The sequence below is a fragment of the Biomphalaria glabrata genome, chromosome 3 (genome assembly GCF_947242115.1).
Source record: "Biomphalaria glabrata chromosome 3, xgBioGlab47.1, whole genome shotgun sequence".
Taxonomy (NCBI): Eukaryota; Metazoa; Mollusca; class Gastropoda; family Planorbidae; genus Biomphalaria; species Biomphalaria glabrata.
In genome coordinates this window covers 3,152,015-3,173,433 of record NC_074713.1, presented here as the reverse complement: position 1 = coordinate 3,173,433, position 21,419 = coordinate 3,152,015, and the positions used below count along the sequence as shown (strand labels likewise).

The following is a 21,419-nucleotide window of genomic DNA, read 5'->3' as shown; positions in this document are numbered from 1 at the left end:
CATGGAATTACTCTGTATATCATTTTTAGTGGATGCAAAAAGTCCTTGCATTCTATTGCTGTTACCGTTAGTGTCATATAGATTTGCCTAACAAACTCTTCATATAATTGTTAATAAACATATTCCTTTTTGTAAGGATCATAATCAATATCTTAATGACTAGTTCTTTCTTTAGGTAATTATTATTGAAAATAAGATACAAAAGAGTTATCAGATTAAAACTTAGTCTTTTTAAGTATTGAAAATAAGATACAAAAGAGTTATCAGATTAAAACTTAGTCTTTTTAAGAACTTCAGATTACTTAATCTATAATGTTAGACTAATAAACCTGTAGCACACAACATTAGTGTGCTACACTATATCTGATTGATAGTTCTCCCAAATTAGTGTGCTACACTATATCTGATAGTTCTCCCAAATTAGTGTGCTACACTATATCTGATAGTTCTCCCAAATTAGTGTGCTACACTATATCTGATAGTTCTCCCAAACTAGTGTGCTACACTATATCTGATAGTTCTTCCAAATTAGTGTGCTACACTATATCTGATAGTTCTCACAAATTAGTGTGCTACACTATATCTGATAGTTCTCCCAAATTAGTGTGCTACACTATATCTGATAGTTCTCACAAATTAGTGTGCTACACTATATCTCATAGTTCTCCCAAATTAGTGTGCTACACTATATCTGATAGTTCTTCCAAATTAGTGTGCTACACTATATCTGATAGTTCTTCCAAATTAGTGTGCTACACTATATCTGATAGTTCTCACAAATTAGTGTGCTACACTATATCTGATATTTCTTCCAAATTAGTGTGCTACACTATATCTGATAGTTCTCCCAAATTAGTGTGCTACACTATATCTGATAGTTCTCCCAAATTAGTGTGCTACACTATATCTGATAGTTTTCCCAAATTAGTGTGCTACACTATATCTGATAGTTCTCCCAAATTAGTGTGCTACACTATATCTGATAGTTTTCCCAAACACCTTTTTAAAATCTGGGCAATGTCTAGCTGGGGATATACTACAACTTAAAAAGTTAAAACACAATACACCCTTACTCCAACACCTAATCCCCTAACTAGATAAGAGTCATGTGTTAGAATAAAGATACTTAGACCTTAACTTTTCTTATCATACAGTTAATTTAAGTCTTATCACCATGTAGTCTTTGTTGGTATTGTATTGTTTCAAATGAGTAAAACTTGTCCTTACTGATATCACTGGCCTCATGTCTACATTTGTGCAGACAGTGGGACAGAATGTTATAGATAAACTGTAGCATTTATTTGAATGGAAAGTGTGTTGTAGATAAACTGTAACTTTTTTTTTTAATGTCCAGGATGCCCAAAGAGTCCAAGAGAATCATGCTGCTACAAAGAAGGTTTACAAGAAAAACATCAGAGATCTACAGGAGTGGGTCACTGAAATGAAAATTAGACAAGACACATTGACTCTGATATCTGATGACCCAGAGTATCTTAGGACTTTGATAGATGATAATAAGGTATGTATTAGAATTGAGGATTTGTCTTTCCTTTGTATTAACTATCTTATTACTATTGTTTGTCTAATTAGTTTAGTATTTAAAAAAATATCTAGTGAATAAAGCAGTGGCTCCATGCTGACCTGTGATGTTGCAGGAAAACTCTAGTGGATTGAGGATAAATTCACTTACTAGATTTTAGCATTAGAAATCTTATCTAGTTTTAAGTCATTCATTCTCTAACCAATCTGGTTATTTAATGGTCATTTTGGCTAACTCTTGAATCCTCTAAGTTCAACATTTACTTCTATCAGGAGATACAAGAAGAAATAAACAACCGACTTTGTCAATTGTCAGACCTGGCACTTCAGTGTGATATTGTCTGTCAGAATGAAAAAGATGAGTCAGCAGAAAAGCTTAGAATGCAACTAGCAGATCTTCAGGTACAGTTATAGTTGACAAGATTAAACAGATTTAGCTGATTTGTTTGCCCTTTTAGATTTTCAGCAAGCTATTTTGTATATGTGTATCCTTTAATGGTGTACCTACCACTTGATCTATGTATAATACATGTCATCTTTGAATACATTTGATGGTATACAATCTTTAATGCCATTGACATATATTACATATTTTCATGGGCGGTAAACAAACTACCGGTACTTTTTTTTACATTTTATAAATGTTATGATTTGGTAACAAAATTTTTTAAAACAAATGTCCAGAATGATCTGGGCCAATTCAAGTTGATGGTGATTGAGAAGCAGGGTGAACTTAGTTCAGAGTTGAAGGACATTGAGAAAAGAAAACAAGAAATGGAGGACCATGAGGCATCTGTTCAAAGGATGCAGAAACTAATGGCTGATTCAAAGCTGATCACCAGTCAAAATATGCCTCTGCCTGAATCCGATAAGGAGATATACCAGGTTAGACATTTAATGTTAAATCAAGGCATCTGACAAGAATGTATTAGTGGTTTGTTGCATAAAGAAAAGATTTTCATTTGTAAATAAGGTCTAAATATTGAAGAAGAGATCATAGAATGACCTATGACCTCTCAACCATCAGTAACAAAAATGGGCTGAGTGGTTTGAGGGCTAGATGGCCAAAATATTTTTTATTTTCTGTACTCTTTTTGAGTTGCTGATATTTTAAAATAAAATCATTTAAAGGATTCTATTATTTGATTTTCAGGAACTTGTTACTGATATCATAGCCCACAAAGATCTGGTCCAGCAAATTTCTGACCACCAGACTCGACCAGGGTCATCAAGTGCAGCCAATGTCACAGAGTGGGAGATGAGAGAAGCTTGGCTTCAGCTAGGTCAAGAACAGAGGGACAAGATGTCAAGTTTACAAACAGCATTAAAAACAAAAAGTGTATGTTTGCTACAGTACCTACCATTGCTCTGAATTTTAAAATGTTATTGTCTAATGCTGGTGTCTTCTGTTCAAGATTATGATTTTGGTTGTACTTAACAAATATCCTCTTTAAAAGCCAGGAGTGCTGGTTTAATATTATCTTCTTTTTTTTTGTCTCTGCATGAATGATCCCTTTGTTGTTTTTAAATTGAATATGGTTACAATTTAGTCTTGAGGTATTTAGGCAACTTTGTTATATTTATATTTAGAGTAGGCCTTATACTCAGTTTAGAGTTCTTGATTTTCAAACTAGAATCTTTTTATATGTTGTTATTTTACTGCTTTCAATTTCTTTAATTTGATATAGATCTAGATGTTTGTAAAATGCTGTCAGTGATTTTTTTTTGTCAAACAATTTGTCCCTATTAATTTACATTACAAAATGAAGTTAATTTCCAATGAAACTATTGTTTAAATGTGTTTTTCATAAAAGAGTTCCTTTGTTCTTAGAAATATATGAATATAATGTTTCTGTTCTAAATTTAATGAGGTTTGGTTTCGCTTGCAGCTAATCTTTCTTTACTCTAACCTGTCTGTACAGAAAAGTTTTTCTAATTTACTCACTAAAAGCCAATTAGTTTTATACTATTGAACTAAATCCTCTGGTCCCTCAACTTTTGACTCAATTTCCAGGGTGCACTCAGTACATCAGCATATGGATCATCTGTGCATCGTCAGTTTATCAGCCAGTTTGACAAAGTGATGGAGAGTCTGCATCAAGCCAGCAGGGAATGTAACACTTTACTCAAGACTAAAGACTTGCAGTCACATGATGCCATGGCATTTCAGCAACAGTACCAGGTCAGACCATTGATGTAGATATTGTTTCTTTCATTGCATTGCATGTAAAGTGATAATGGTGTTTCAGTCATACTCATGTTTAAGTTCCATACTGATGCTTCCATTTTTTTTTATTTAGTCTGTCTTACAAGATATTTCAAGCCTGCTTGACCTGGCTCAGGAGAAACTGTTTTCAATTCCATCTTCTGAAGATTCAGTCAAAGAAAATGAGGTTCGTATGCTGATTTCATTAACCAAGTGAATTTTTTTGGGAAACTTTTCTTGCGTTTTGTCATATTTCTGTATTTTTATTCCGACATTCATTTTAATAAAATTTTTTTGTTCAAAGAATTTTCAGAAGCAATTAAAGTCTCTACAGCAGCAAATGACTTCAATAGCTGGTGAGACAGAAACATTGTTCAGAACAACCAGTTGCTCAAATAGTGATGCCATGCAGATGTCCATTAAGACACTCACAGAAAGGATCAAGTTACTGGCTGCCGCAGCAGAGTCACAAGGCTCAGAGCTGTTCAGCGCTGACAGGAAGTGGAAACAGTACCAGATGGATGTTGGGGAACTAAAGAGACGTCTGCTAGAAACACAGGAGCTTGTTTTACAGCCAATGTCTTCATTGACTCTAGAGCAACTTGTAGAAAATAACCAGGTTAGGGCATCAAAAGTTTTCTATTTTTCATTTAAATCTTAATGGAATTAATTTGATTGATTTTGATTTGTTTTTTTGTTGTTTCTTTTTAAGTTAATTTAAAAAACACTTTAATACATGTTTGTTATAACTTAAATATCTAACATTAAAATCTGTACAGAAAATTGAAAGGGAACTGATTAAATGTGAACAAGAGCTGAAAGAACTAAAGGTCAAAGAGTCCAGTTTAACTTATCCTAAAGGAGCTTATTTGTCAGATCTCTCAGCATTACAGTCTAATTTTATTGAGATTCATAGACGGGTAATATATTTGTATTTTTTTTTTTTTACATAGAATTGTTATATATATATATATATATATATATATATATATATATATATATATATACACACATTATCATAAGGAACAAAATTAGAGAATTCAGAGGAAACATATTTAATGCGAAATAAAAAAAAATAATGTAGTTGTAAAAGACTCTATGAAATTGCTGTATTTTGTTTCAGGCTATGGAGAGAAGGTCCACTGTCCAAATGTCTATTTCCTTTCATGATCAGTATCAAAAGATGTTAAAAGATTATGAAACATTTTTAGAAACAGCTGAGATCAAGTTAAAGTCAGATTCCATCACTGCCAGATATTTAGGTCATCTAAATCAGCAGTTACTTGCCCATAAGGTAATTTGATATCAAGCTGCTGTTGTATCATTTTGTCTTCATTTCTCTGGATCATATCAAATATTGAAAATATTTTAACTAGTATTTATTTGATGTTGCTCTTTCACCTATTCTATAACACTCATTATATTATTATAAGTTCTTCTATTTGTACAGGATTTCTTCAGCGATCTAGAAGCCAATAAGGCAATGCTAGATTCCTTGGCCAATCAATGTGATGAATATACAAAGTCATCTCTACAGCACAAACTATCAACCTTAATTAACCTTACATCTGTGTTGGTGGATAAAGCCAGTTTACAGGGGCAGAGGTATTTTTAGTTTTGTTTCAGATTCTAGAATCTAAGCATTGTCTATGAATGTGTTACCACAGACTTTAGACTTTAATTGTAATTTGACTCTGTGTTCTTCCCATGTGTAGGCTAGAGAGACTGGTCAAAGATTGGACAGATTGTGATGACAAGTTGAAAAAAGTTCAGAAAAAACTGCAGGCTATAGAGTTTAATAAACCAAAGCATATCAACTGTGCAGATTCCTTGACAACTATACAAAGCAAACTTAGCAGGTAATTTTGAAAATATTATTTTTTGATATTAAGAAATCTTTCAAATGCTTATGATATGAAATGATAATATAATATTGGCTTGTTTTATTTTATTGTTAAAATAAAATAACATTCTCCTCAAAACAATCCTCAAAACAATTCAGTGTATCTATTGAAATATTCTAGCAAAATGTTTTTCTTAATCTTCCTTAAGAATTTTTATAGTTTGTTTCATAAAATGTATGATTCCATCATTTATGTGAAACCTCAGCTTATGACCACATTTATGGAAATTTGGTCATTCCCCAAAATGACCAGTATTTGAAACAATATTCTCCATAAGAAATATAAAGTTCCCCTTTTAGACCTTATGGTCTATGGGGCTGATGATGTAAAGGTCAATGTTTGTGACCTACAGTTAATGAGGGTGTAATTTGGCCAGCACAACGACCAACCACCTTTATTTTTCCTCAATTAATGTCAGGTAACCATTAGAGCTGGGTGGACTCAGAGGTGCCCAAAGATCCCAAAATTTAAAATACCAGTCTTAACCAGGATTCAATCTCAGGACCCCCGGTTCAGAAGCCAAGTGCTTTACCACTCAGCCACTTCACCTCCATAAGAAATATAAGAAATAGATTTAATTGGTTCCCAGCCCCTGTTGATTCACTAATATATGAAAGTTGCTGGCTAAACAGGCATGTTTTTATATGAGAACAGTTATAATACAATATAATTTCTGCTTAGAGGGGAAATCAGGTGTAAATTTGTAACAAAATTTTGGGTTGTTCAGAATGTTAGCTATCTAAGGCACTTGCCATCTGAGAATCTACTGTAAATCTATATAGAAGTATTATTGCTGGTGTTTCTGAAGAATCTGTCTGTAAGAAATTATGACCTTCACCTTTCTTTTCTATTGTCTAAGTTTCTGAAGTTCCAAATGTAAAAAAAAAATGAAACAGTATATGATCAAAGTCAGAAGTGTTTCTATTTAAACCAATTGTGTTCATTCTATTTCTATAGATATTTCAAGATATCTATGAAACTCTTAAGTCTGCGTCTGAATGTTTTTGTTTCTCTTTGAACAGATTCAAAAGTCTACAGCTGGAGCTGACTGGAGAAAGAAATATTGTCTATGAAGTAGTGGAGAGAGGAAAGGTCATCCTACATAGTGTCAATTGTCCCAGTCTGGAGTCAGACATCACTGATTTGGCTGAGAAATGGGTTGCATTGAACACTGAACTAACTAATGAAATGAAGAGGTCAGCTGTATAGAAATATAGATCTCTCAAACATACAAACAACTTTTTTTTTTAACATTTTATGTTTTGTAAGCTTCTGATAAGGAGTGTACCTTGACCTACTTTAAAAACATACCTGACTGCAGCATTTAACATTTTTTTTAATGTATACAATTATTCTTTACTTTCTTTAATTTGTAATAGTTTTATCTTTTTCTATCTTATCAATATGAAATGTAAAAAAAAAAAAATTAAATTAAAAGTTGAATTTAATTGTCAGATCTTTAAAGGACTTATTTGTTTACTTCTGATTTTGATTGAGCAGAACTGAAATTCTTGGAGACCAGTTGTCTGCCTTTGAAACCGAGGCAGCACTTCTCTCATCATGGCTGACTACTGCTAAAATGAAACTAACCAGCTTTAGGCAGTTGTCCCTAAATGAGTTGGAGACTATAGCAGCAGTAAGAAATAAAGTAGAGAAGGTGTTGGTATGTAGTCCATTACATTCACCCTGTTATCTTCTGATATGATATTTCCTCTTTCTATTATGTATACGCATTGTCACTGTTGAAAACTTAATCAGCATCTAATCTAATCAACAACTAATATTTAAACACTTGTACCAAGTTTAAATGGCCAGCAAATTTTTTTTTTCAATAAATGTTTAAAAATTAAAATTGCAAAGACAAATTGACAATGTTAATCAATAATATAGAATTTTAAAACACATTTCAATGAATTCAAGAGTGAAACAATTATAATGGATTGATTAGTTGTTTATCATGTCTTTACTAAACGTTTTCAAGACCTTTTACTGAAGTGGACCTTAACAAACGTATATGGTAGGATATTTCACATCATAAATCCATGAGAGAACTGTATAGAAAAATGTACATTAAGTTTCATAATTAAGTTGTTACAAAAAGCAATATTTCATTATTTCAATTAAATATTTCTAGTAAAAAACACACTAGAATGTGATTTTATCTCTGAAGGATTTGAATTTTTCTCATTTTATACACATGCATGTAGTTATTATTTAGCTTATACTGGATACTAAAACTTATTTTGAAATTGTTAGACACTTTGATTTCAGACCAATTGTTTGAATATATATTTAATAGTTTTTACACGCCATTATCATTACTAATAGTAGATGAAAGTAAATTCTTACACTATAACATAACTGTGGTCTAAGGTCTTACATATCTTACTCTTATAATACTTGTAATTAAATTCAACACAGTTGCCATTAACATTTCTATAAATCTGTTCAGATGATTCACAATATTCACATTTGTTAATGCACTTGTCTTAGTAAAATTCCTTTAACATGTCCTAGTTAGTATTAGGATAGCAAATAAACATTTCAGTGGCGCCTGCTTTAGCATTCTCTCCATTCTGATCTATCCTGTTCTTAACATCTCCATGTCTGGACTTTAAGCTGTTGTAAACCTGCCTCTGGATGATCAAGCCACCATGCCTGTGGTCTGCCTTTGGGGCGCCTGCCTTTTGGTTTTTGCCAGTGAACAATCTTTTATCCTTTGTTCTCCGGCATGCTTTTGACTTGATCTACCCAACGTAATCTGTTCCTTTTTATTTCCGTCACTATGGAGGGGTCTTCATAAAGCCTTTCTGAGCAGCAGAAACATAAATATTTTGTGGAAAACAAGATTTTTTAACCAATTTTTTAAAATCTCCCTGCAGGAATTCCGTAAAGAAATAGAAAATCAACTTCCTTTGAAAAATCGAGTGCTGGAAGTTGGCAACAAACTACTTCAAAACAAAAACTATGACACCCGAGGCTTGTCTGACAGGTTAAGTAACTTTGAAGACGAATGGAAACATCTGGAGCTAGGTGTATCAAATCTGGAGAGAATCTTGTTTGAAAGACAAATGGAGTTGATGCCGTCACGCCAAACACTCATGGAGCTGACTGCATGGATTAATAAAATCAAGAAATCTCTCGCCAAGGATGCTCAGAAGAAGGTTGAAACTATCTCTGATATTGAGTTGATGATACAAAAATATAAGGTAAGGAGTTAGTCTTAGTTGTGACTTAGAATTCATGTCATAGTATATTGCTTTTGAGTGTTATCAATGTTTTAAATAAATTGAGTCTGGAGTTTTGAATAAAATCAGACTTAAATCTTTTAAAGGAATATTTTAACTCTTTGATAAACCAAGTGAATAACTTTTATTGTTTTTAATAATATATATAAAATAATACATACAATTGTTCTTTTCTGCATACTTCTTTTTCAGGATTATAAAATTGAGCTAACAAGTCGCCAGATGCCAGTAGATTTTGTCAACCAGCAAATTTTAGCTCCACAGCCAGATGAAATCAATGTACCACATGAGAAACTTGAATTTGCAGAAAAACTTGGCCACTTGAATAGGAAGTGGAAAGAAGTGCTTCAAAATGTGAATGATAGATTAAATACACTGAAGGTGAGTTCAGTTCAATAAGATTTCAATGTGTCTTGAATTCCTATAATTGTTTTCATCACTTTTATCTATCAAACATTTATCATTTTTGCAGCAAGATAAGTCTAATAGTGTAATAATCTATGCACTTGTTACTTTTAGACACTTTATGGCAAGTGGGAGGAGTTTGAACAATCTCTGAAAAGACTTCAAACATGGTTTACTGAACAAGAGGATACAATCAGACGCTATAAGCTGATTGGCCATGAAGTAGGTGTCAAACAGACCTTAAGAGACCTTAAGGTAAGGAAACAGTTGATCTGTACATTGCATTTGTCATTGCTTGTTGATTTTTAAATGATTCATAGCAAAGCTTAAGTAGTTTAGAATTGAAAACAAATTTAAAGTAATTGTTTTAAATTGAATTTTCTGAGAATCTTAGGGAGCTTATAAATATATAGCAATTATTCTAATAATTTTAAAATCAAAAGAGGACATTAATCTTAAATATCCTAGATAACAAAATAGTTTATAATAGTAATAATCACCAAATTTCTAACTTTATACCAGCACTATCTAACTATATTTATTTACATCTTAATTCAAAATAAACCTTGTCCTAATAGTTCACTGCATTGTTACATCTCAGTCTATTCAGCATCAACTGAAGCTGAAGTCAGAGGATATAAAGAGTCTGCAAGTACTTGGAAACAATTTGATTGACATCAGCCATGAATCTCCTGGCTGCCAACAGTCAGTACGAGACAGTTTGTTGAGAATTGAACAGAATTGGACAAGGTTGGATAACCAAGTGAAACAAATGGAAGATCTACTGTCAGGTAAGCTTGATATAGTTGAGATAGAAAAGATTATTGTTATGCTTGACAACACACATAGCAGTTGAATGAATATATGTTATATCTCCAGAGATGACAGACCAATGGAGCACTTACCATGCTGATCTAGCCAGCCTGAACATCTTACTTACTCAAACAGAATACTCACTCAATCAATATAATCTGGTTGCTGGGGATATTGGTTCTCTTAGGTCCCAAGTGGCTAGACTACAGGTAAGTTAGTGTAGGCAAATATTCATTAAATCCAATTATGAAATCATTTAGTTTTGTCTAATCTCACTGATTTTATTACAAGTTTGTTTTTTTTATTTTAAAGATTTTGGAAAAGGAATTCAACTTAAATACAGAAAGACTCAACAGATTCACCATTTTGTCTGAACAACTGAAATGTGTTTGTGAGCCTGATGTGCAGGCAGACATTCAGAGAACTGTGTCTGACCTTCAGGATCGATGGAAGCAGTTAAGTTCGGATCTGACTGAGCGTTGCTACAAGTTAAAGCAGTGTCTCAGCCAATGGGAGAACTTGGAAAGTCAATACCGCAAGATTCAATGTTGGCTTGATATGAAGGAATCTGAATGCAGTGACAAGTTGCTATTGAGAGACAATCCAACAAGGCAACAAGCTTCTCTAAATAAAATTAAAGTGAGTTCAGAATAGACTTTCCTAGTTTACTTTCTTACATTTGTTTGTCCATCAATGAACTTGTGTGTCACCAACATCATCTATGCAAGATTCAGTGCTATTGATTTTATTGACCAATCAAATAGTAATTTCAGAATTGCTTTATGCTATAGGTGATGGAAGAATATTAATATTATGATATATTACCCATAACCTTTTTTAGGAATTTTTTTTCTGGTTAAAGCTAATAATGTCTGAAACATGTATACTTATGAAACCCATATGAGTCTACATTTATTTTCTTATGTTTTTGTTTTACACTGTGATAATGTCAAGACATTTCTAGTTACATAATAAATATGACTTGACTTATGAAGAAAAATAAACTTAGGCTATTAGATTATATTTCACTGTCTTTTTTAATAAAAAAAAACAACATTTCTTTTATGAATCTTCATCAATGATTTCAACCTATGTTATTAGGAAATCCAATCTGAACTGGATAATTACCAATCTCAGATGTCCAGTCTGTATCATTTCACTGACCTAATCACCAAATATCTCAGTCCATCTACGCTATCAGTGATTACATCCAGGAACACTGCGTTAGAACAGAGAATGTTGGGACTGAGGAAACAGCTGACTCAGCAGATGTCTGCTCTCACTGAAGATTTATCTCAACTGAGTAGATTCAGTAAAGCTTTTGAGGTAATCAAAAATACTTCTTATTTCTGTCTCAATTCATATTAGTGCCATGATTAGAATACAGATGATTGAATTCATGTTTGTGACATGATTAGATTACAGATGTTTGAATTCATGTTTGTGACATGATTAAAATACAGATGTTTGAATTCATATTTGTGCCATGGTTAGAATACAGGTGTTTGAATTCATATTTGTGCCATGGTTAGAATACAGATGATTGAATTCATGTTTGTGACATGATTAGATTACAGATGTTTGAATTCATGTTTGTGACATGATTAGAATACAGATGTTTGAATTCATATTTGTGCCATGGTTAGAATACAGATGATTGAATTCATGTTTGTGACATGATTAGAATACAGATGTTTGAATTCATATTTGTGCCATGGTTAGAATACAGATGTTTGAATTCATGTTTGTGACATGATTAGAATACAGATGTTTTAATTCATGTTTGTGACATGATTAGATTACAGATGTTTTAATTCATGTTTGTGACATGATTAGATTACAGATGTTTGAATTCATGTTTGTGACATGATTAGAATACAGATGTTTGAATTCATGTTTGTGACATGATTAGAATACAGATGTTTGAATTCATATTTGTGCCATGGTTAGAATACAGATGATTGAATTCATGTTTGTGACATGATTAGATTACAGATGTTTGAATTCATGTTTGTGACATGATTAGAATACAGATGTTTGAATTCATGTTTGTGACATGATTAGAATACAGATGATTGAATTCATGTTTGTGACATGATTAGATTACAGATGTTTGAATTCATGTTTGTGACATGATTAGAATACAGATGTTTGAATTCATATTTGTGCCATGGTTAGAATACAGATGATTGAATTCATGTTTGTGACATGATTAGATTACAGATGTTTGAATTCATGTTTGTGACATGATTAGAATACAGATGTTTGAATTCATATTTGTGCCATGGTTAGAATACAGATGTTTGAATTCATGTTTGTGACATGATTAGAATACAGATGTTTTAATTCATGTTTGTGACATGATTAGAATACAGATGTTTGAATTCATGTTTGTGACATGATTAGAATACAGATGATTGAATTCATGTTTGTGACATGATTAGATTACAGATGTTTGAATTCATGTTTGTGACATGATTAGAATACAGATGTTTGAATTCATATTTGTGCCATGGTTAGAATACAGATGATTGAATTCATGTTTGTGACATGATTAGATTACAGATGTTTGAATTCATGTTTGTGACATGATTAGAATACAGATGTTTGAATTCATATTTGTGCCATGGTTAGAATACAGATGTTTGAATTCATGTTTGTGACATGATTAGAATACAGATGTTTTAATTCATGTTTGTGACATGATTAGATTACAGATGTTTTAATTCATGTTTGTGACATGATTAGATTACAGATGTTTGAATTCATGTTTGTGACATGATTAGAATACAGATGTTTGAATTCATGTTTGTGACATGATTAGAATACAGATGTTTGAATTCATATTTGTGCCATGGTTAGGATACAGATGATTGAATTCATGTTTGTGACATGATTAGATTACAGATGTTTGAATTCATGTTTGTGACATGATTAGAATACAGATGTTTGAATTCATGTTTGTGCCATGGTTAGAATACAGATATTTTAATTCATGTTTGTGACATGATTAGAATACAGATGTTTTAATTCATGTTTGTGACATGATTAGAATACAGATGTTTTAATTCATGTTTGTGACATAATTAGAATACAGATGTTTGAATTCATATTTGTGCCATGGTTAGAATACAGATGATTGAATTCATGTTTGTGACATGATTAGATTACAGATGTTTGAATTCATGTTTGTGACATGATTAGAATACAGATATTTTAATTCATGTTTGTGACATGATTAGAATACAGATGTTTTAATTCATGTTTGTGACATGATTAGAATAAAGATGTTTTAATTCATGTTTGTGACATGATTAGATTACAGATGTTTTAATTCATGTTTGTGATATGATTAGAATACAGATGTTTTAATTCATGTTTGTGACATGATTAGATTACAGATGTACCAAATAAGGTTGAAGGCATGTTTGAGCTCAATAAATTTCTACTTAAACAATGAAGTGGCTGACTGTACTAGAGTTCAAGACTGTTCAGTGGTCAAGAGGTCTTGAATAGATGAAGCTATTAGTATAGATACCTATTTATGTATACTTTTCATAATAAAAAAAATATATAGTGAATTGTGTATATTTGTGTCATTTCACAAAAGGCTGTACAAAAGTTCCTAAGCACAGCAGAGGCAGTACTTAGACCTGAGGATCCTGACAGATCAGCTGAGGAAGATGTGTTGAAACAAAGACAGACCACTTTGAGTGAACTTCTCTCATCTTTTATAATTCACTACAACAAACTGGATGCAGTCAATGATCTTGGGTAGGTTTTGCTTTCCTCAATAATATAACTGTATTTTTAAACTGACTTGTTTAATGTAGTCAATTAAAGTAGAAATTTTCTTTAACAAATTATTTTAACTTCCAATTCATTAATAGATTTAATAACTGGTAAAATATATTTAAATTCCTTTTTCAGTTAATTAGCAACTGCATTATGCTTATCTACTCTTAAGAAGTAATAAATTCTAAATAGTGTAATGGTTTGATTGATGTCTTAATGTTTTGCTCTGCTATGATTATCTTGATTATCTTGTTTTATTTGATCTGAAGATATCGCTTGGCATTGAATGACTTTGATGCAACACGTTTGAAAGAACTGAACCACAAATGGCAGAGACTATATGGAGAAACTAATGACAGATGCAGAAAACTTCAAGAACATCTCCTGGTCCAACAGGACTTCAGTGCCAAGTGCCAGACCTGGATGACATTCTTGGCACAGACTGAGAAAGACCTGGCTAGAGAGCTGAAAGGAAATCTAAATGATCTTAAAGATCAGTTACGTCACTTTGAGGTACATGTTACGTCACTTTGAGGTACATGTTAAGTTACCCTAATCATTGGATTTCTTTGGCTATTTCAAAAATAATTAAATGTTTAAAACTGTTGACTTGAAGAGGTTAAATAGACTCATATCTTTTGAGATTATTTACCAAAAATTTTCCTTTGAATCTTAAGTCAAATGGGAAAATACATTCTGGGTCCTTGTTAGTAGATGTTTTGATGTTGCTTTAGTCGTTAGTTGACAAAGTGTGAACTATGTTTCAGCACTTTGAAAGTGAAGCCTACAGCCACCAACAAGTTTTATATGCCATTATAAGTGATGGCATGAGGATGATGAGAGCAGGGGAGGTGGAAGACAGAGAAGAGTTCCAAAAGAAGCTTAACCTGCTGTCTGACCAATGGCAGAGTGTTTCCAGGCGAGTTCACCAAAGGAGAGTTCTGATTGAAGAATTGATTAACCATTGGAATCAGTTGTACATTCTCAGCAGGCAGCTGAAGGAATGGCTGCAAGAGAAGGAAGACAACTTGAAGGCCTGTGAATATGAAAGTGACTCTCTACATGTCATACGAACACTGATTGACAAAGTCAAGGTTAGTTAGTTCACCATTTTGTGGTTGCCTGATGGCTCAACTTGCAACTTTTTTTTCTTCCTCTAAACAAATATTGTTTTAAATTTAAGTGTATGGTATAAACCACTTTGACTTGTGTTCATAATATTTTATTTTTATTTGTTCCTAGACCACACAGCGTGAGCTTACAATGCAAGAAGCAACCTATAACAAAATTCAAGAACTAGGTGCAATTGTATTGCAATATGCTGATCTGACTGAAGCTGAAACTGTGCAGGTGAGTTTTCTGATAAAAAAAAAGTATCTTCAACCATACAATATTTTGTAGATATATTTTATTTAAGCATCATGGGGAGATTATAATTATTTAATCATTTCAAATAAATAACTTTGTCTAGCTTTCTTGTTTCTTTGATGCACAAAAAAGTTCTAGTTTTTGTTGTCTATTATTGTCTTTCCGTTCAATCTTTTAGTTAAGTATGCTCAGTTTTTTCATTTGAAGGAAATACTTTCTGATCTCCAAAATCGTTGGTTGAGAATATTTGGCCAACTAGGTGAGCACAAGTCTAGATTTGAAGTGGTGAACAAACAATGGCTGCACTGTGAGAATGACATTGATGAACTTCTGCTTTGGCTCAAGGACATTAGACTGGTTGTGCAGAGTGATCTCCCCACAACATATGAAGAAATACAAAAAGAGCTAAACATATGCAGGGTATGAAGGAATTTAGCCCAGTAGATAATATGACATTGTAAACTGACATTTTTAATGCACAAATTTAATATATTTATATATATTTTTGGATAAATCAAGAAAAAACTTTTTATCAATCAATAAATATTTCTAAGATTTGAAAGTGAAAAGTATAGAAAAGTCCTATTATTTAATAAAAATTATTCCAAAAATATGAGTATTTGAGTTGAAATTTTCAATGTTTATTTTTAAAGGAAATTTGTCAACATTTAGTACACAACAATAAGAATGAAATCTTTCTATGTAGGACATATCAATGGACTTTTCCAACTCTGAAGGCAAACGCCAGGATCTGATCATGAAAGAAAGACAGTTGAGTAAACTGATACAAACAGAAGATATGAATATTCTCAGACAAAGAATTAGTCTGCTTAACAAACAGTGGGAGGAGCTACAGCAGCAGACACAGCTGAGGGAACAAAGACTCTCTGAGGCTCTTTACAGGTTTTTAATTATTGATATATTATTTATATACTTAAGCATTTTTTAATAGATCAGAAGCTAATGCTACTCAGGTGCAAGTTAAGGTCATACTTATGTTTTCAACTTCATAGTAAAGCGAAGTCTATTTAATTGTAAATAAAGTTGTCCACAGTTTCCATAGTGGCTCCTCCTGCTAATGGCTCCTCCATTTCTTGAGGATAGTTTTTTTTATTCATCCTACAACCTTTTTTTTCCACAATTCTTGAGAATCTCATGGTAAGACTGTACTACTTGATTTGGCACAAAGTCTTTATTTCATTAGTAGTTCAACTTTTTAATTCTACTCCTAGTTTCCTTGACTTACAGACATTAAAGAGGTGTGCATCAGCCCAATTGTTGTCATGTGGTGGGCTTTTGTTTTCCACCATTCTAAAATTTCTAGAACCTGGCCAGCTGCTGTCATGTCTGCAAGAAGTTCTGATCTGGATTCTTTCCTAAACTATTTGTTTAATATACTAGAAAGTTTTGTTAATTTCTCATCTTTAATTTACTTATGACAATGAAGCTCTGTAAACTATTCTCTTTTGACTTGCATACCACATGCTGTTGACATAGTGTCCTTGCATTTGACTTGCATACCACATGCTGTTGACATAGTGTCCTTGCATTGGACTTGCATTCCACATGCTGTTGACATAGTGTAGTTGCATTTGACTTGCATACCACATGCTGTTGACATAGTGTCCTTGCATTTGACTTGCATACCACATGCTGTTGACATAGTGTCCTTGCATTAGACTTCATCTGCTTGCTCCTCTTTCCTTTCTGCAAGACCATCTCTGTGGCATTTGTTTCATGTTCTAGTCTTGCTGTTACTTACACTTTGATATCTTTTAGTTACATTTCAATAACAGAATTTATACAAGGCTGTGTGTTGATCATTAAATTTGTAAATCACTTATTACATTAGACATTAACACAGACTATATATATGTCCTGACTCTCCAGATGGACCAATGTTAACCAAGACATTCAGTCTCTCACTGAATGGATTGATGCTATGGCAATGAAAATCACATCAACTCAAGACATTCAAGTAGAAGAGCTGTTGAATAAACTAGAAAAGGTACACTTCCAAACACTTCATGATAAATAATTTAAAGACTGACTTAGTTCCTCCCACTTCTCTCTCCAACTGGAATCCACTGTTTTTAAGTCTTTCATGAAGGTATCCTATTCTACAGCCTCCATTTTGGCCTCTATGTTATTAAGAACCATATTCATCTTGTGACACAAACCTCCTACCATGTTCATCTTTGCTAAGTTTGGTAGAGTACTTTTCTGTTCATGTCACAATCTCTGTATGTAACTTTTAATATCTGTCATTCCTTTTTATCAATGAAACCATAAAAGTTCCACAAAAGTCATTTTTCTATTGTCATAGAATTAATCTTTTGAAATAATTCCTATGAGTTAGGATTACAAAGAGGCAATGGAAAAGAAGGAAGTTGAAAAGAATGAAATAGTCTCCAAAGGAAAACATCTGATCAGAATCAGCAGTGAAATACGTGCCTCAGACATTGAACAAAAGGTTCTGAGATTAGAGGAGAAATGGGAACACTTGCAATCACTCATGGACTTTAGGTACAAAGTTTTATTTGTATACAGTTACTGACCTATGCCTCATTGTTAGCCAGAGCATATAAATATCTATTAATAAAAAATTATAAATAAATCACTGACTTTGTAAATAATTTTGTAGACACAGAAAGCTTAAAGAAACAGTTTTGGCGGTAAAACAACTGGATGCAAGTATGAAAAACTTGAGCCAATGGCTTTCCAGTGTAGAGCAAGAACTCAGTTGTGGACTAGCTTATAAGGAAACTAACCTAAGAGAGATACAGATCAAGTTGGAAGCTAATGAGGTAAATATATTGGATCCCATCTTTCTGATTTCATTGAATGCCTAGGCAGAATCAAAATGTTGGTATTAGGATTAATATTGCTCCGTGAATGTATTCATCAATCCATAGAATACACTCCAGACAATCAACTCAATGGTCCCACATTCAAACCTTCCATGAATGTATTCATCAATCCATAGTAGCCTGGTCATGTGGAATGCACTGCAGACAATCATCTCAATGGCCCCACATTCAAACCTTCCACTATCCTTTGTTGGTGTTTGCTAAAAGAATTACCCTTTGATGACTTTCAGAATCTTTTTTTCATTCGACCACTGTGTTTGACTTTTGTACAACAATGTTAGGTTCTGACCATTGTCTTTGATTTGTGTACAACAATGTTCTGACCGATGTGTTTGACTTGTGTACAACAATGTTAGGTTTTGACCATTGTGTTTGACTTGTGTGTAGGATCTCCAAAAAGAAATAGAAAGTCATGGAACTGGAGTGTCTGCTGTCTTGAACTTGTGTGAAGTGCTACTTCATGACACAGATGCATGTCCTACAGAAACAGAATTCATGGCACTACAACATGCCAGAAAGAACTTGGAAAAAAGATGGAGAAATATTTGTACCCTGTCACCACAGAGAAGGACCAGGTAAACAAATTCATTATGAAAAGTGTTGTTTTGTTTTGTCAAGAAGAATTTAAACTAAACAATATGTTATTATAAACTTAGTAGCTTAAGCATTCAGCTTTTATATATTTGCTTTTATTAATTATAATAATTATTGTTAAGGTAGTATAGTGTAAAAGGTTAAATGGTGTAATGTTGAAGAGTGCAAATGTCTTGGAATGCGGGGTTCATGCTTCCTGGAGTACTTTTGACACGTGACAAACATATATACCACAAATTGACTAAAGTCCATTTCAGCAGACAAATATAAAGTTTATTTGACAATAATAATAATAATACTGCACTTCTTGTTAGTGCTACAAGTCAAGAAAATCCTGTCCGCATAACAGCGGTATCAAAAATATCCAATACGTTAAACTCTCCAGAGTATATTACAAATCACGTCCGCATCTCAGCGGGTAACACTGTACAGAATAATACAGATTAACTTCTAGAAATACATGTCTCAAAAAGAACACTGGCATCAGCTGCCTAAAATTTCATTCTACTTCCTGTTTTCTACATCAGGAATTCCATGTGTCTTTTAACCTCTTAACATGAGGTGAACATTAAATCAGGCAAGTTCAACTGAGACTGTGACATATATTAGAATAAGCAATGTATATTCTCAGTATGCTTTGAAAACTAAGTAGACCTAAATAGGACTAACATTGAAATGCAGAGAATATTTTTAATTTCTTGATGTAAACAAAAAGCCTAAAAACAACTTAGAATAATTGAATAGAAAAAAAGAAAATAATGTTTGCACATTTTAATTTTAGATTGGAAGAAACCTGGCAGATGTGGGAGAAGTTTCAAAATGACTGTCAGAGATTTTCTGATTGGTTAACACAAGCTGAAAGAGATGTTAGAGATTCTGAGTTGGAGATTCCAAATGTTAGAGTGGCTAAAGTGGAAATAATGAAATATGAGGTATGTAGATGATTGTAAAGATTGATTAACTCACTTAATACTTTCTTCAAAATAAAGCTGTTAATATATCAACTTCAGTTTGTTTGAAGTTCTGTAACTGTCTTCAAAGAACTTTTGTCATTAGTATTGATTCTTAGCAAAAGTGTGTCTGAAATTTCTTACAGAAAAAAGAGTTGGGGACATGACTCTCTCATTAAAAACATTTCAAATGGAAATGGATGAACTGCTGGACTTGAACTTAATTATGTTTTTGTTAAGTATTGAAAACACTTGTGTCTCTATCATGACCGAATATTTTGTCTCTAAAGAATCTACAAAGAAATGTTCTTGATCACCTTGGTGACCTGGAACAAATCAACCGCCACTACTGTCAGCTGGCTAAAGAAGGTCGAACTGACATGGATGGATCTCTGAAAGTAAAGATGACAGACTTGAATAACAGATGGGACCTGCTACAGCAGAGAGTTACAGAGGTTGGTTTTTATAATATGATTTTGTTTGTTACTACTTTCTTTTCATCACATTTTTTGTTATCTCCAAGTCTAAGAGATTAAGAATTCAAATTATTCAAAACTTGTATAAACATGTTAATGTATATAATTGCAGATCATGAAGAAATTGAAAAATTCAGCCAATATCTTAGAAGACTTTGAAACTACTAGAAGCTCTCTGATGACTTGGCTAAGGCAGGTGGAGTTACAACTGACTGAAATAGAAGACATTACAAACTTAGACTTAGAAGGGAAAGTGACTCAGCTCAGAGTAAGTTATGTGTCTCCTTTCAGCTTTTAGTTTCAATAGTTGTATAGAATGAGATGACTTTTGTTTTTATTTCAATATGTATAAATGTAGGCAGCATTGTTTTGCTCATTCATATAGCTCCATCTTTTGTCAATTTGGCACATTAAGGTGATATGTTTTGTCAAGTTTAAAGAAGGACTGCATAACAAAGGTCCCCACATTAAGCTTTTTAAAGATCAACTCCATTTAGCCCTCTTTGTCAGCATATGGCCTCTGAAAGAAACAGTTGCAAAGCTCTCACAAAGGTTGCTGGACTCTCATTTTAGGCCCAAAGAAAAGACTTGTGGAAGATGGGTGCAGAAGACCTAAAGAAAACTTAAATAGAACCCCAGCAGACTATGGCTTTGTCTGCATCAGATGCTGAATAATATGCAGGTCACAACTGGGTTTGTGAAACACTGCACTCATCCTTAATCTTTGGCATCAAAGACATTGCCATTATTATTATTATCAAGACTTTTCATGCTTTGTCTTCAATATAAAAAAAGGCTCTTACGGATTTGTCACAGCTTCTCTACACCAATAAATAAGTTCTACCTACAGAGTTATGCCACACAGCTGTTATTGTTTGTATTCTACAGTATAGTGAAACCAAAAATTGTTTACAAAAGTGTTTTTTCACATTTCAGAATATTGAAGATGAGATTCACACAAGACGCTATCGAATGGAGTACCTTGACCAGGCGGCATTGTATTTGATTCAGAAGGGAGACAGCCATCAGGCACTGAGAGTGCAAGGAGAGCTTGAGGAGTATAAAACATTATCCAAAAGAATCTTAGAGAGGGTGGTCACCAACAAACTCAGGATTGAACGGTTACTTGTAGCTCAGGTGAGCTAGACACATTAATTCATTATTTGAGCTCATGCACCACTTATATAGAACACTGATTAATTCAAAAGCAGTGATTGATTTATTGTTATTTTTACATAAATGAAATCTATT

At 32.8% G+C, this 21,419-nt stretch overlaps 1 protein-coding gene across 7 annotated transcripts in view; it reads left to right on the top strand.

Annotated features, from left to right (window-relative positions):
• The window catches only part of LOC106069939 (muscle-specific protein 300 kDa-like), a 224,566-nt gene that overhangs the window by 192,038 nt on the left and 11,109 nt on the right, over positions 1-21,419 (top strand). For all 7 annotated transcript variants that reach the window (XM_056022934.1, XM_056022937.1, XM_056022935.1 and 4 more), the window contains 34 exons: positions 1,355-1,519; positions 1,813-1,941; positions 2,224-2,424; positions 2,693-2,878; positions 3,554-3,721; positions 3,840-3,932; positions 4,050-4,364; positions 4,525-4,665; positions 4,869-5,039; positions 5,196-5,350; positions 5,461-5,604; positions 6,672-6,845; positions 7,150-7,312; positions 8,532-8,858; positions 9,090-9,278; positions 9,417-9,557; positions 9,904-10,093; positions 10,182-10,324; positions 10,428-10,754; positions 11,217-11,441; positions 13,726-13,889; positions 14,180-14,423; positions 14,678-15,004; positions 15,153-15,260; positions 15,486-15,698; positions 15,985-16,181; positions 17,169-17,286; positions 17,638-17,804; positions 17,923-18,085; positions 18,536-18,723; positions 19,524-19,674; positions 19,983-20,147; positions 20,281-20,436; positions 21,105-21,305. In XM_056022934.1, coding sequence (XP_055878909.1) covers positions 1,355-1,519; positions 1,813-1,941; positions 2,224-2,424; positions 2,693-2,878; positions 3,554-3,721; positions 3,840-3,932; positions 4,050-4,364; positions 4,525-4,665; positions 4,869-5,039; positions 5,196-5,350; positions 5,461-5,604; positions 6,672-6,845; positions 7,150-7,312; positions 8,532-8,858; positions 9,090-9,278; positions 9,417-9,557; positions 9,904-10,093; positions 10,182-10,324; positions 10,428-10,754; positions 11,217-11,441; positions 13,726-13,889; positions 14,180-14,423; positions 14,678-15,004; positions 15,153-15,260; positions 15,486-15,698; positions 15,985-16,181; positions 17,169-17,286; positions 17,638-17,804; positions 17,923-18,085; positions 18,536-18,723; positions 19,524-19,674; positions 19,983-20,147; positions 20,281-20,436; positions 21,105-21,305 — 6,309 coding nt within the window. The remainder of the gene's footprint in view (positions 1-1,354; positions 1,520-1,812; positions 1,942-2,223; positions 2,425-2,692; positions 2,879-3,553; positions 3,722-3,839; positions 3,933-4,049; positions 4,365-4,524; positions 4,666-4,868; positions 5,040-5,195; positions 5,351-5,460; positions 5,605-6,671; positions 6,846-7,149; positions 7,313-8,531; positions 8,859-9,089; positions 9,279-9,416; positions 9,558-9,903; positions 10,094-10,181; positions 10,325-10,427; positions 10,755-11,216; positions 11,442-13,725; positions 13,890-14,179; positions 14,424-14,677; positions 15,005-15,152; positions 15,261-15,485; positions 15,699-15,984; positions 16,182-17,168; positions 17,287-17,637; positions 17,805-17,922; positions 18,086-18,535; positions 18,724-19,523; positions 19,675-19,982; positions 20,148-20,280; positions 20,437-21,104; positions 21,306-21,419) is intronic.